At 38.5% G+C, this 14166-nt stretch overlaps 1 protein-coding gene across 1 annotated transcript in view; it reads right to left on the reverse strand.

Moving 5' to 3' along the window:
• Positions 1-2298: 2298 nt before the first annotated feature.
• slc29a4 (solute carrier family 29 member 4) overlaps positions 2299-14166 on the reverse strand; it is a gene marked incomplete at its 5' end in the record, with an annotated part of 14507 nt that continues 2639 nt past the window's right edge. Inside the window, 6 exon segments of the mRNA XM_024272854.1 lie at positions 2299-4960; positions 6990-7230; positions 8210-8397; positions 8461-8581; positions 13693-13961; positions 14039-14113. Coding sequence (XP_024128622.1) covers positions 4815-4960; positions 6990-7230; positions 8210-8397; positions 8461-8581; positions 13693-13961; positions 14039-14113 — 1040 coding nt within the window.

Below are 14166 nucleotides of genomic sequence, written 5' to 3' on the forward strand. Positions count from 1 at the left end.
GCGTGTGGTTTTAAGTTATTTCTGCTTTTATGTCTGATGATTGGTCTGTATGTGTTCATCTGCAGGAGATTCTTACCAGAGTTCTTTTTCAACAGAGCCAGAACTCTTGTTTCTTTTTTTTTGTGTTTAAATGAGCTTTTATTCAGACAAAACAGACTTTTTAGGTGTGTGGATCAAACTAATGTCCTTGAATAACATAAATCTGTTATATATAATGTGTTCTTTAAGCTCAATTGAGTTTGATAACAGAGAAAGTTGAATTCATGATCAAGTTTATAAACTAACATTCATTTACAGGCAAATTAACAACAACGGAACATAAAAAGTGAATTATAATTTATACAATTCCCTACACCTCTTGGAGACTTAACCTTTGACCTTTGACTAATAATATATTTCTTTTTGTACACAATAAAACCCAAAACTTCCCAGTCGATCTTCTGTCTTCTGCCGTGGGATGCTAGCTTAGAAATCCAGCAGCTCACCTTTACCTTATCTTTTAACAGAAATAGATCAAGTTATTTCAAAATGATTACAATGTGTATTTTTATGTTTAAGTGTTCAGTAAACATTTAAAGCAGCTGAACCTCTGAGTACATCTGAAGCAGAAAAAGCAGTCCGACTTGCTTCCTTCGTCTGTGCAGCTCCTCCTCCTCCTCTTCATCTTTGCTGTATGTGGAGCAGAATGATTAATGATCAGTTGTTCTGTAACTTGCCAGAGACTTTCTCTGCCTGCAGCCACGTCCAAATTTAGCGCGTGAAGACAAAAATACATGTTCAGATATTAGGAGGTAGAAGGAGAGGAGCGGTTAGAGAGCAGAGGAGGAACTATCAGAGAAGAATGAGAAGATTTTGTATACACTGAGGTGCTATGAAGCTAGAAAGCAGTGGATGCAGTTTTACCAAACAGAAAAGTCCAAATTCTTCCCTTACCCCTCCAGCTCATCTTACCCCTCCACTCTAGGGGCATTTTAAGGGGTCGGGCTGTCTGAAATGTTTTTTAAGGGCTAACCCTCCACAGTGAGGCACATTTCTTCACATGGATGTGCTGAAGTTTACATTTTAAAGATAATAATTAGTTTTTATCATACCATGACTTTTTTAAAGTTATAAAGCTGATGTTATGATTTATTTCCGAGGGCTAGCAGCATCGCGCTAACGTGAATGACTGGTAACTATTGATGATGTCACCAGGTGGAAGAGTCGTCCAAATTTATCAAAGCCATTTTTTCCATGATTCCCGTTTTAGACGGCTAAATATAGGAGAAGGGGTAGTGGAAGAATTCCAATTCGGCCTATGTATGCATACATGAATATGTGTGTTCATGTGTCTCAATACAAGTTTTTACGTTCATTTTTTGACTCTATGTTCAAAACCTGAAGTTGTTGAACGTCCATCAGTGGGTAAGCCGGTTGAACTTTGACCAATCGATGGTGCAGTTTTTAATTCACTGAAGTACCAACCGCTTGAAAATTGATCATGGAGGAGAAATTAATTGTTGTGGTTTTTGTCTGGACGGAATTTTATGACACCAAGACTTTCATAAATCAGGATAGAGCTTTAAAAAAAAAAGCCTGTAGCAAGATTCACGAGATTTGCACCGCTTCACGCCAAGTAGGCAGGTACCAACTGTTTGTACATGTGCTAGTATCTTTTTTTTTTTTTTTTTAACTGAAACATTCTTTGTTGGGCAGATTATTTTATTTAAGCATGTTTGCAGTGTTCACAAACAGGGAATAGTTTCACCTGAAGCTGCAGAACAGTTTAATACCACATTCTTTCTATTTCCTTGAAAATGAGCTGAGTTTGTGAGTATTTCTCTGCATTGACAGGAAATACACAGAAGTTACACAGCTGTGGCTCATATAAAATCAAAGGTGATTTGGCCTATAGATGGGAATTAAATAAGAAGTTATGTCTTTAATAGCCACCAAACGTCAGGATATGGCTTCTCTTGGCGTAAAGGCTGTCTGGTGTGTTTTTGTGTGTTTGTAAATGTGGCTGCAGAGGGGGGAACAGTTCTCTTCAGAGAGGCCTGGATCAGGCAGGTGCTGATGTTTTCTTATGAATCTTCTGTTCTTATCATAGATTTGTGACGATTGGGATGCCTTGATTTTATTCTCAGACACATAACACTATTTGTTTTAGAATTTAATGTTCAAAAGTAAATACAGAATCCCATTTTTAGACTGTCATCACTGACTGCTGGATGACGCAGCTCAGGAGCAGCGTTTGTTGTGTGAGCTGCAGCTCCCTCTGCTGGAATGAAGCAGGAATGACAGACGGAGGACAGCAGGTGAAGACAGCTGTTTATTGAGCTTTGCTAAGGGTACAAGGTCTTCATGTCACCTACATTTGAGATAAATAAGTCAATCACAGTTCGAGCTCGTGTTTTCAGACATTCGTCACTATGACACTGAAAATAATTACATACTTTGGCTGAATTATATACACCAAAAACTCTGGGTAACTTTTTGTTTTCTTAGGAAAAATTGGCACAAAGAGCTGCATGTGCACGTTTTGCATCTTTTCCTGAGTTCCCTGGTGAGAGCTTCAGACTTTTTGAGCCAAGCGGCGACACATTTTTGGTCCGTAAACGCTTTCTTAAACACATATTTACAGAGTTGGCACAAATCCGGGGTTTTCCTTCAGGGGTTCACAGTGTGCAGTCACAGGTTTCTCATCGCTGCTACCAGAGGTGAGAAATGGCGTGTTCTTGCAGAACAGAGATAAATTTAACATTGGAGACGGGAGATGTTAAAGATGTAATTTCTTCTCCCTCATGGTATAAATGAGAGGTTATTCTCTATTATGAGGCATAAAAACAGAGTTTCTGTTTCTACACAAAGCTGTGAAGTATGAATTCATCTTCTGCTTCAGAAACAGCTTCTCCTTGATCTGGTGAGATGATTTGGCTCTGCAGTGGGAGCATCTTCAACATTTGGGGGAGCATACTGACTCTGTCGGACAGATGGACACTCCGCCTGCTTCCCTACTCCAGCGTAAAGGGTTTTCCTTCCAGCGTCTTTCAGCATCTGAGGTGTGATTTCTGCTCCCATCGGAGGAAGGAGAATCCCGCCGTCTCAAAGATACTCCTCATGTCCTTCAAAAACACATTCAGCCAAAAATAACAGCTCTGGCCCCTCCCTCCCTCTGAGGCCTCGCAAAATGAAGGACATTCAAACGGTAATGAGGTGAGTTCCCTCGACACAGCCTTCTGTTCTTAGACATCAGCCTCCTTTTTCTTTTTTTTCACTTTTTCTTCTTCCATTGTGTCAAATCTGAACTTCACTTGACTGAGAAATGCAGCATTTGAGAGCAAATGAAACCAGGAAAAGCCTTTCAGTATAAAGTCAGACTTTGCATTTGAGAAAATAAAAGCTTTGAGCTGCATTTCATTCATATGTTTACAATTTTACATTCACTTTTGTGATGTTTTTAACACATTTTTTGTTTCGAACATAGAATCTGACTGAACATACAGCAGACACATAAAAACATTCTTCATCCACCTGCACAGGTGGCATAAAAATGTTGAAATAAACACATATTTTGTTAATTTCAAGACCAATAAAATACAGGATGTTAATAATTTTATGTTGTATCACAAATATTTAACCTGCAAGGAATCAAAAATCTGTCAATCTTTCTCTAAAGTCAAGGGAATTTAACAGAACCATAAGCAAATTTATTTTGTCTTCATTAATGTCCAATCAGATTTGAGCTTTGAAGCCCAAAAATTAAAATAATAAAAATACGTTTTTTTCAAGACCAGCAGAGCTACAGTTCCCAGAATCACTTCATGGCTCCTCAAGGTGGCGCTAAACACACAAAATACAGAAACCTGACTTCATGGAGCTGTAGAAAATGACAAGAACAGAGTAAAAAACTAAAGAAGAGGAATAAACGCTTTGTTATTATAGAAATGTAGCAAATATAGAATTAAATTAGTTAAAGGCTGTTGATCAGAGAAAGAGCAAAAACCAATTATGGAGTTTCTGAAATGAAAAATGACAGCTTTCATTTTTACAACTAATTCATTATTTTAAATGTGTGAAAAAAAGTCATTTAAAATACGATGGTATAAGTTTAGAAATGTGTTTATCTTCCATCCATCTGCTGCTCACAGCTGTAAAAATCACTTCTGCTCGCCGCTCTTTACTTTCTTCTCATAAAAAGGTGTCAAATTTCTGAACAAATCTGCTTCTTTTTCTGCTTTTTTGGCTTTTTTGTTTCAGTTTGCGACACTTAACAGATTTAGGACCAATTCTAATGTAGCTGGTAGATAACAAATATGTCAAAAATAAATATTTTTTCCTTAATTTCTCTTTTTTGACATATTTTGGGGGGTTTGTTTTGAGGCATTAAGTTTAAAATAAACTGCTTTGACTTCAGGATTTTAGATTTGAGAATCCTGTCAGAAACTGTGGAGTAAACTTCCTCTCACAGACACGATGACGAAGATGTCCTCTTAAACATTTCTTCTGATTGGTGCATTCAGAGGATCAGACAACAAGTATTCAACCATGAAGGAACCTCATTGTGTCAGAGGTCCTGTAATCATCTGTCCCTCTGTTCCCGCTCAGGAATACCATGAACACTCAGCAACAATGGTCCAGTCATTGAATGTACCGTCATGTTTGATGTGTTTGTCGGATGTTGCTGATTCCTACACAGATGTTTCTGTCAGCATCATCAGGCTGCAGAATGAGAACCAAGGAAACTGATGGGTTTGATTTTTGTGTCTCTGCTGCTGCTGCAGGTGTAAACAGCTCTTCTGCGTGGGTCCGTGCACAAACGCATCAGCAGAAGTTCAAAACCCTGTGTTGTTGGTGTAGGACGCATGAGCGTTGAATGTGGAGAAGCGAGCTGGTGCCGGAGCGGCGAAGCTGTAAGCTGCGTACGCCACCGAGGAGCCCACCATCAAGCCTGTCATGTAGGAGACCGTCATGGTGTTTCCTGGAGGGAGACAGAGCGAAGGGAGTGAGGAGGAGGAGGAGGAGAGGAGGAGGAGGAGGAGGAGGAGGAGGAGGTGCTGAAGGTCGGATGGAAAACTACAGAAACTGGACAAGTCAGAAACGCCATTAGGAAGTAAATAAGCTGTAAGTTAGGAGAGATGTTACTGTTTGCTTCAATATTTAAACTTTATCTCTGCAACAATAATAATTTGAGGCTTTATTTTTAAATATAAATCACAATTCATGACATTTAAAATATGTTTTCATTAAAAATTTACATTTCACTTAAATGTAGATTAGATTCAGATTAGATTGTGTTCAGAAAATGAAATTACATGAACGGATTTAGTAGTTATTTACATTTTTAAGAATATTAAGTCAAAACTGTGTGAGGTTGAATTCTTGTGTTTTTTCTAATTAGAACTGAGTATTTCTCAACTAAATTAAAAGCATTTCCTCTTAAAATGATCAGAACTTTGAGTCACTTTTAAAGAGCTAATAAAAACATTAGCAAATCATAGAGATTATATAAAATAATAATTGTTTAATGTAGATGGACTAATATATTTTTGCGGTTTGAAGCATTGGGGGCCAGTTTATAAAAAAAAAAAACATTTTTAAATTACGACTCTAAGTTTAGTAAATTTGCAAGAACAAATTTATAACTGTTGAATTTCAAGAAAAAAAGTGGTATATTTATGACCTGAAAAATCACAGGCTAAACTTATTATTTATTCTAATAAATTTGCATGTTTTAAAGATGTAAATTTATGACTTTAAATGTTGTAAATTTACCAGAAAATTGTAATATACCAGAAATGTAATAAATTTACGAGAAAAAAAATCAGAAATTAGCAAGTTTAAAAATAATTCATTTACAAGATTAAAAGTAATACATTTTATTTTAGAGAGTAATGAAAGTAATAAATAATTTTAAAGTTTTAATCTCGAAACATTTCTTCTTCTTTTTTTTTATTTTATTTTTATTTTTTTTATTTTTATCAATCATCTTTTTGACCACTTTGTTCCTTTTAGGGTCAGGGGGTGCTGTTGCCAAACCCGGCTATGGGAGAAGGCAGGCTATAGCAGGACTGCAGGGTCTCAATATTCCCTTTTTTAAATATTCCTTCAAAAAAAACAACTTAGCCCTCTGTCATTTGTGCATTGCAAAATATGTTTTTTTTCTTTTTTTATGCAAAAGGAGTTACTTAATTGCAACTTTTGCTGGTTTGTTTAAACTGTACAACATTCAGCAGAACAACAAGACTGATTAGGTGTAGATATTGAAATTTAATGTTTAATTGGTATTTTTAGAAGTTTGAAAGGATTTAGATTGGATGCTGGCAAAAACACAGACAATCATCAAATGTTTAAAAGCTTTTCAGAAATAATTTTAAGAAACAAATCTTAATTCTGCTGCATATTTCCACATCAGATGTGCCTTAAAATAATTTTGGTTCATTATAAATAATAAATTATACATTTTACGAAGACAATCTTAACAAAAAGCTGTATAAACAAAAGAAAATAAATAAAAACCTTAAGAAAACCCACTGCTTCAAACCATGAAGCGATACCCCTAGTTTGGAGGGAGATAAACTATAAATACATTCTTAAGACTTGTTAAAATTTTCCATTAAAACGTCATTCTTGGATTAAAGGTAACTTTATATTTGAAAAACAATTTTAAACTCCAGTGTATCAATGTTCATTTTTTGCTGTAAATGTTTCATGTTTTGATGAGGACTTGCTTGTGTAATGCACCACCTAGTGGTCACTTAGTGAAATGACACGAACACTGATACTACTGCTTTGAAAGGCGCTTCAATCTGGAAGTCATTGGTTTGTTCATGAATCATGACTCGTCATTTTTAACAATTAGCAAAGACTTTAAAGCAGAGTTTGTCATGACTTAACCATCATGCACTTCTTTAAAATCTTTCAACTCCTCCAGGGAAAAAAAAGGCACTTAATCACATTTATACTAAAAATCAAAATTCAACTTTTTTTTGCTTCTTGATAACCCCCACCTGCCAGCTCTCTCTGTTCAGGCGGCACTTTTCCAGCAGCTTGGATCATCGGCACGGACCCAAAGTATCCGTTGGTGACTCCCATGAGGAGGGAGAACAGACACGGCCAGGCGGGATGGGACAGCGTGGGCGCGCTGGCGGGATACACGCACATGACAAAGAGTGGGATGAAGACCACCCTCAGGCAGGAGAAGAAGAGCAGGCGGCCTCCAGACCAGTCGTACGGCAGTGCTGCCAGAATCTGCAGATATCACCAGAGGAGGGGGGGTCAAATAGAGAAAACCAAGAACAAAAAGTAACTTCAGTAAAAAAACACTTTTTCCCCATTTAAATCCTTTTCTAACAAGTATTTTAAGCTCAGTTAAACTCAGAGAATTCAATACTTCTCACAAAAAAGCAAAAATATTTTCAGAATTTTAGTGTTTCTTCTGTATCATTGAGTCTCTTCTTATTAGAGGAGCAAAAGTAAACAATTATATTCCCTTCTTTGCACTAAAATGAAGTTTTGCTTTTTTCCTTTATAATTTTTAAATGTTTTATAAAACCGCCACCTTTAACTTACAGTCAGATTTCCATTTTTATAATTAATTAAAAGTGTCTTGTTTCAAAAACAGTAAATAAACTTGTTAATTTGCTAAAGTACGAGCAGTTTGTCTTTGTCAATAAAGTTTTAAGAAAAAAAACACATGTAAATCATCTCCAACAAATAGCTGAAAAGCAAAAATTATTATCACATTAACATTTAAAGCCACTAAGGTTTATTATGAAATCCAACACACTACCTCAGTTTAAAGTAATTTATAAAATAAAGGACCTAAGCTCTTATTGTGAAGGTCTTGATTTAGACTTAACTATGCTGAATAGAATGGGAATAAAGAAGCTTTTTAATTAGGTTTGCTTGGCATATAATGTTTCAATAAGACATGAAAGTGCTAGAAAATCAACTTATCAACTGAGGAATTTTTTTTGGTTTGTTTTTTATCGTGCAAAAACTGAATCTTAAGAAAATAAACAGACTCTTGTTTGAAGAAAATTTGTAATTTTCTGACTCGCAAGAAAAATAATCTTATTAATAAAGTTTATCAATACCAAATGTATTTTCTCCTTCAAAATCTACTGCAATGACGTTGATCGTGTTAACGGTTGAAAAGTTACAGTAAATCAAAGAACATAAACTCTTGACATTTTACTCATAACCAGCCTGTTTTTACAGTGCAAACCTTTCCAACAAAGTCGGACATGTTGAACGTGGCCATGATGAGGATGGGGAACCACTCCCCTAACGTGGCGTTCTTGATTTCCGACTCGAGCCCAGGGAACAGGCACAGGGTGATGCTGTAGGTCACGGCGATGGACAGCATGTAGGTCCAGATGACGCGGGACACCACGTACCGGTGCAAGATGATATCTGGTTGGAAACAAGCGTGAGAATGGGAATGCATTTCAAATCCATCGCTGTAGTGGGGTGTACCTCGGAATCCGGGCCAGCTTTTTCTCATCTCGGCTTTCGGGGCATCAAATCGCACATAAGTGCCTCCAACAAAGTCCTCAAGACCCTCTTCTGTGGAGGACGGTTCGGTCACGCCGTTCCCCTAAAGAGACACAAAAGAGAAATCCACTGAGGTTCTGAGACGTCTCATCACTCCAGACCCACCAACAGCTGATCAAGATGTCGACCTAAAACGAGCTTTGACCAGGAGGGAAAAGAGCATCAAAAAGGTCACGATCGTCCTCTGACCATCACCTGTAGACACTTTGATCTTCTCATTTGTCTGTCTTCTGTTATATGCGATTACAATAACGTTTAGATTTTTGTCTCTCTAAAACTTCAATTTTCTTAACTTGCTGAAACCCTTTCAGGGTCACTGGGGTTGCTGGAGCCTATCCCCGCTCTTAGGTCTGTTACAATGACCATCAAAATGTATTTACTTATTTTCAATGGAACATTTCCCTCATGTTCTTCAAATGACATGATCAGCTGGTGGATACAAGGATCAAAGAACATATCGTTTTCTGTCTACAGCAGACAGCATAATAGTGGTGTGGTGGTGGGGAAGAATGAAGAGGGGAGAGCAGAGGATCAAGTGGTGGAAGATGAAAAAGGACGAGTGTGGAGAAGTGGTATGTGAACACAGGTTGGGGCAGGTGGTGGAAGGTGACGAAAGAGTGAGACCAAGAATGAAGGGAACGGTGTAGAGGACGGAAGATGGTGAGAGCAGCCATGTTGTTGATTTAGAGACTCTGATACAGAGACAGGAAGCAGAGCTGGATGCAGCAGAGATGAAGATGCTGGATGAAGAGGATGGATAGGATCAGGAATGAGTCCTTTAGAGGATCAGATCATAGAGGATGTTTTGAAGACAGATGGAGACATTGAGAGAAGCAACAGTGACAATGGTGGTAAAAGGATGCTGAGGCAAATAGTTACCATGGCAACCCCTATGTTACTTCCACACTGAGCACGTGTCACACGTTCAAGAACATGTATTTAGCCCATGGCAGGGATCTCAACTCAATTTACCTCGGGGCCACTGAAGGAGGAGTCTGGCTGAGGCTTGTAGGGTTCAATTTGTGCCAAAAAAATATGTTTTTCATCTATTGTCTATGTCTACTGAACAAGTCTATTGAACATTTGTTTATGTCTATGTACCACTAAGCAATATCTTCTGCGTCTCCTGTGAAACGACAGGAGCTAACAATGCTAGCAACTGTTGCTAAGGACTTTTCTGATGACCAAATACAACAACAATAGCAAATGTAAAGTTTTAAGCATAAAGCAAACATCACAAAGCAAATACAAAGCTATCATCAAAGAAGTGTGGACATGCAGAAGATATCGCCATAGTACTAAATAGACATGAACAAATGTTCAGTGAACTTGTTCAGTAGACATAATGGACACGAAAACATATTTTTGGCACAAATGGAACCCCATACAGCACTGACTACACATATTGAGAAAATCACTTACTTCCTAAAAAAAAAGGAACTTATTATTGTGGTCTGGGAAGGGGTTATCAGGTTTCCCTCCCTAAAAGTTTATCCTGCTTCAAGCCTGGTCAATGTCAACACCCCCCAAGAACTATCTACCTATTGGTTGGTTCATCAGTTTTGCACACAGCACTGTAAAAGAGCCATTCATACAAAACTTGTGGGCTGTACCAACATTAAACTTACATATTAAGGTGGGGGACGCAAAATATCATCTTGGGGGCCAGAAATGAGTCTGAGACCCTTGACCCACGGTGTTCACACAGATTTAGTATCATTTAATTACACAAACCGCAATTATTCATTTCTCCTTCATGATCAATCTTCAAAAGATTAGCACTTCTGTGGTTTCAACAACACATTCTCATCCCCGATTCGTCACATATTGGTGTCAATTTTGACGTTTTGGGTGTCCCCAACTTATAGTTTTTTGACATGCTGGCTGTTTGTAAAATCAAGGATCCGCAACCATCGGAACGCAGTACCGGGCATGGTACCAGACACGGAGTGGTCCTCGGGACGCGTCTCGGGACCCTAACCCGGAACCGTGTCCAGTGCCAGGTTAGGGTCCTGAGGAGCAGTTCGCATCCGGTACCCAAACCTGGTAATCGTACCCTAACCCTAACCTGGCACCGGACACAGTACCAGACCAGAACCAGTACCAAACACGATACCATGCACGAACTGGGCCTGGACACAAACCGGTGCTGGGTTAGGGTTGGAGCACCGGTGCGCTCTGGATCCCAGTACTACAAAATGGCTTACATTTTTTTCCACCTTTATTACAAGCATAAAGATAAAAAGAAGTTTTACTTTTAACAAATTAAAAGTAATTATTGTTGAATTTGACTTCAAATGAGCACCTAAAACCCCCAAAATACTTTAGTTTCATCTCAACACATCCTCTTTAAATATTGTTCTTGGTGCTTAGATGAAACAGAAGAAAATGTTTTCGCTCACAACGACCTTCACGGTTAAAAGTTATTTTTATTTTATTAGCAATGCTTCCTAGATGCATGACGTCAGCTTCTTATGGCAGCAGCTTTACAGCAAAAAGGAAGTGCAGCTTTCACTGGTGCCAGAACACACACAGATCCATTAGTTAATTATAGGAGTAGTGAGCCAGAAGGCATCACTGTTCTTGATTATTCCATATTATTCAGCACTGTCTTTCTTTCCTTTGGCAGTCAGAGCTTCTGGAACCAACCTCCGGACTTTAAAAGCGGCTCTCTTCCACGCAGGCTAGTTAAACACCGGGACAAGTTGGCTGCACACTTGTTTAGTTCATAAAGCAGACAGACACAAACAGGCACTCATTAAAATATGACAGCCTGAGGCGCAGTCTTCCCCTGAAACTCACTCCTATCGCGTCAGGAAGAAGATTAATTACTAGAATGTCCTCAGGCCACAAAGTGTCACTTCAAGCACAACCACCATGTAGATTTACAGGAGCTCCTCCATCCTCAACTGTTTGCTTCATCGTCATGTCGGCTCAGGAGATGTCCCCACATTCCTTTTCCTCTTCACTGCCTCTACTCCGTCCCTCCATTTCTTACTCCTGCTTCACGAGAAGACTGGACTTCTCTCTGTCTCCCAGCAGCAGCACTCTCCTCTTGTCATATTTCACTCCTGACAGTCCATCGCAATTACTTTTGCTCTTTCTTTCTGCTATTTCATTTTGAGCCGGAGCCAAAGAGCAATCCATAAATTACCCTGCGCTTAAAAACCAAGTCTGCATTAAAGGACACAGTCGCCAAAAAAACAGACTCGCTTCAGGATGAAATCAAACATTCACCAAAATAGTTCAATAAAAAATACACCAGGGCTTTCACTAAATTCAGTTAAAATGAACTTTTGAAAAATGCTAACAATGCTGCTATTATGACATTTTTACAATGTGGATAGTCTGAAATAATAAAAAAGTAAAAAATAATATTTTGAGTTTCTGAGAATAACTTTGCAACAGACACTTTAAAGCTTTTGGGAACAAAAAACACAATTATGGAGTTTTGTTGGCTGTTTTTTTTAACCAAAACATCACTGACTGTATATGAGAACTGGACTGAGTAGGGGTGACGTCACCCATAGAAAATTACTTACTACTGGTTCTAACAATACAATGTCACTTTTTATAGTATGGAAATTGTTGGAACCAGACATCAGTGATCTGAATCAGCGTTTCCATAGCAACCACTCCTGCCAATCAGGAGTGAGCTTGTTAATAGGCCACACCCCCATCACTTGAAAACAGGCTTGGAGGAATCTGTCTATCAAAATGTTCTAACATCCGATGTGAGACCACCTACTTTTATTGAGGCATCTTATTGATCAGTTTATAGCTTAACTATCTTATAATAAAGAGAAAATAATCATTAAAAAACTGAATTTAGCAAGAGGACATTAAAAAAAGGTATTGGGGCAAGAATGGTTATTCTGAAAAATAGAAAAACTGAGTAATAAATGTTTACTTCTCAGTAGAAGTCAATGGGATTTTGGCTTCTTGGAGCCAGCAGGTACTTCCTGTTTGGAACTTCAGGGGGGAGGGGTCACTCAGTCCAGTTCTTATATACAGTCGATGCACGTCATGGAAAACAACTAAAAAAAAGTTATTGTGATTACCTTAGGGCTGCTAGAACTGTCAGAAGCAGTCTGTTATAAAAACTCTGCATGTGCACGAGTCGTATCTGTGTTTGCAACAAAGTTCTGAATAAAGAACATTTGTTTTAACACTATTCTAAATCACCTTTAAACCTCTGATTTCTCTAAAACAGGCAGTTTTTAGTTTATAACCAAGATGTTCTGCTATAAAGCAACAGATTTATGTAAATATACTGCGATGTTCCTAAAGCTGGGAATAGTTTCATTTAAATCAGCATAATTTCAAATTGGGTGATTGGATCACCCAACACCCTTAGATGGGTGGGACATCACACAAATGGATTCTGATTAGGACGGGTCAAGAGCATTTAGAACCAGCGCCATACTAAGCTTTTAAATAAAATGGATCCAATACGGGCTAAGATTTATTAACTTTAAAGCAGCTATAATTACTTTTGAAGCACAAAGAATGAATAGTTATATCGTGGCAGACACTACACTACATATTTAGCTAAATAACATAATAAGCAAAATAGAATAAGTAGTTGTTGTTTCACTTCTGAAAATGTTGTATTTCTTCACCAAGAAATTGTAGAGATTGTTTCTTCAAGTCCCACTCCGATTATCATTTGATCTATTTTCAAAGTCTTATAATTGTAATTATGTCTTTATTTAGTCAAAATAATAATAATTTTTTTAGCTCATTAGACCTTTCTCTCTGGGTTGTGGGCCCCACTTCCCATCATCCATCAGTTTACATGCTCTCCTGCTAGCTTACAGCCCCTCACACCACCAACCTAGCATTACTGGTGCAACAGGAATGGCGAGCAATATCTGAGCTATCCAGCCACACAGATGAAAGCAAAGACCAACGTGGATCTAGTCGTCTGCAAGTGGATGTTTGTGACCCACCTGGTGTATTTTTTACGTCACAATTAAAATAGTATTTTTGCGTCTGGTCCTGATTCAAACTACTTGAACAAAGAAATACTCCAAATTGGAATTTTAAGCTTGATTTTCTTTACTTATGTCCTCTATCATCAACAGAAACCCGACAGGAACACTTTAAAAACATCAAAAACAGACTTTTCCTCGGAGTGGGCTTCAAACTTACAAATCTCACTTCCTCTGCTGTCACGTCATGGTGAACCCTGTATCCCGTCCCGTTGTCCCGAGGATCGTGGGTCTTTCCCATCCCCTTTCCCTGGGAGTGGCTGGTGTAGTAGCGGACAAATCTGGAGCGCCGGACGACCAGATGGAGCAGAAAGCAGAGCAGCTCCATGCTGATGGAGACCAGGAAGAAGATCAGCGTGTTCTTTTTTTCATCAGAGATCAGCAGCTTGGTGAAGATGCGGGATAGAGAGATGATGACCCCGGCTGTGCCTGAGAGGGACACAGGAAGGGTCAGGATGGGGTCGGAGACAAAAAGCTGCAGGTCTGCATGCAAATACGCTGCTTACTTTCTCCTGTCATCACTCCTTGCGTGTACCTCTTGGGCAGCATCCCCATGTAACCATAGAAACTGGACTGCTGCACTGGAGGGAGATGTCAGAGTTTTCATTAAAAACAGCAATGGAGCAGTGAGCTT

This window comes from Oryzias melastigma, linkage group LG8 (assembly GCF_002922805.2).
Source record: "Oryzias melastigma strain HK-1 linkage group LG8, ASM292280v2, whole genome shotgun sequence".
NCBI lineage: Eukaryota > Metazoa > Chordata > Actinopteri > Beloniformes > Adrianichthyidae > Oryzias > Oryzias melastigma.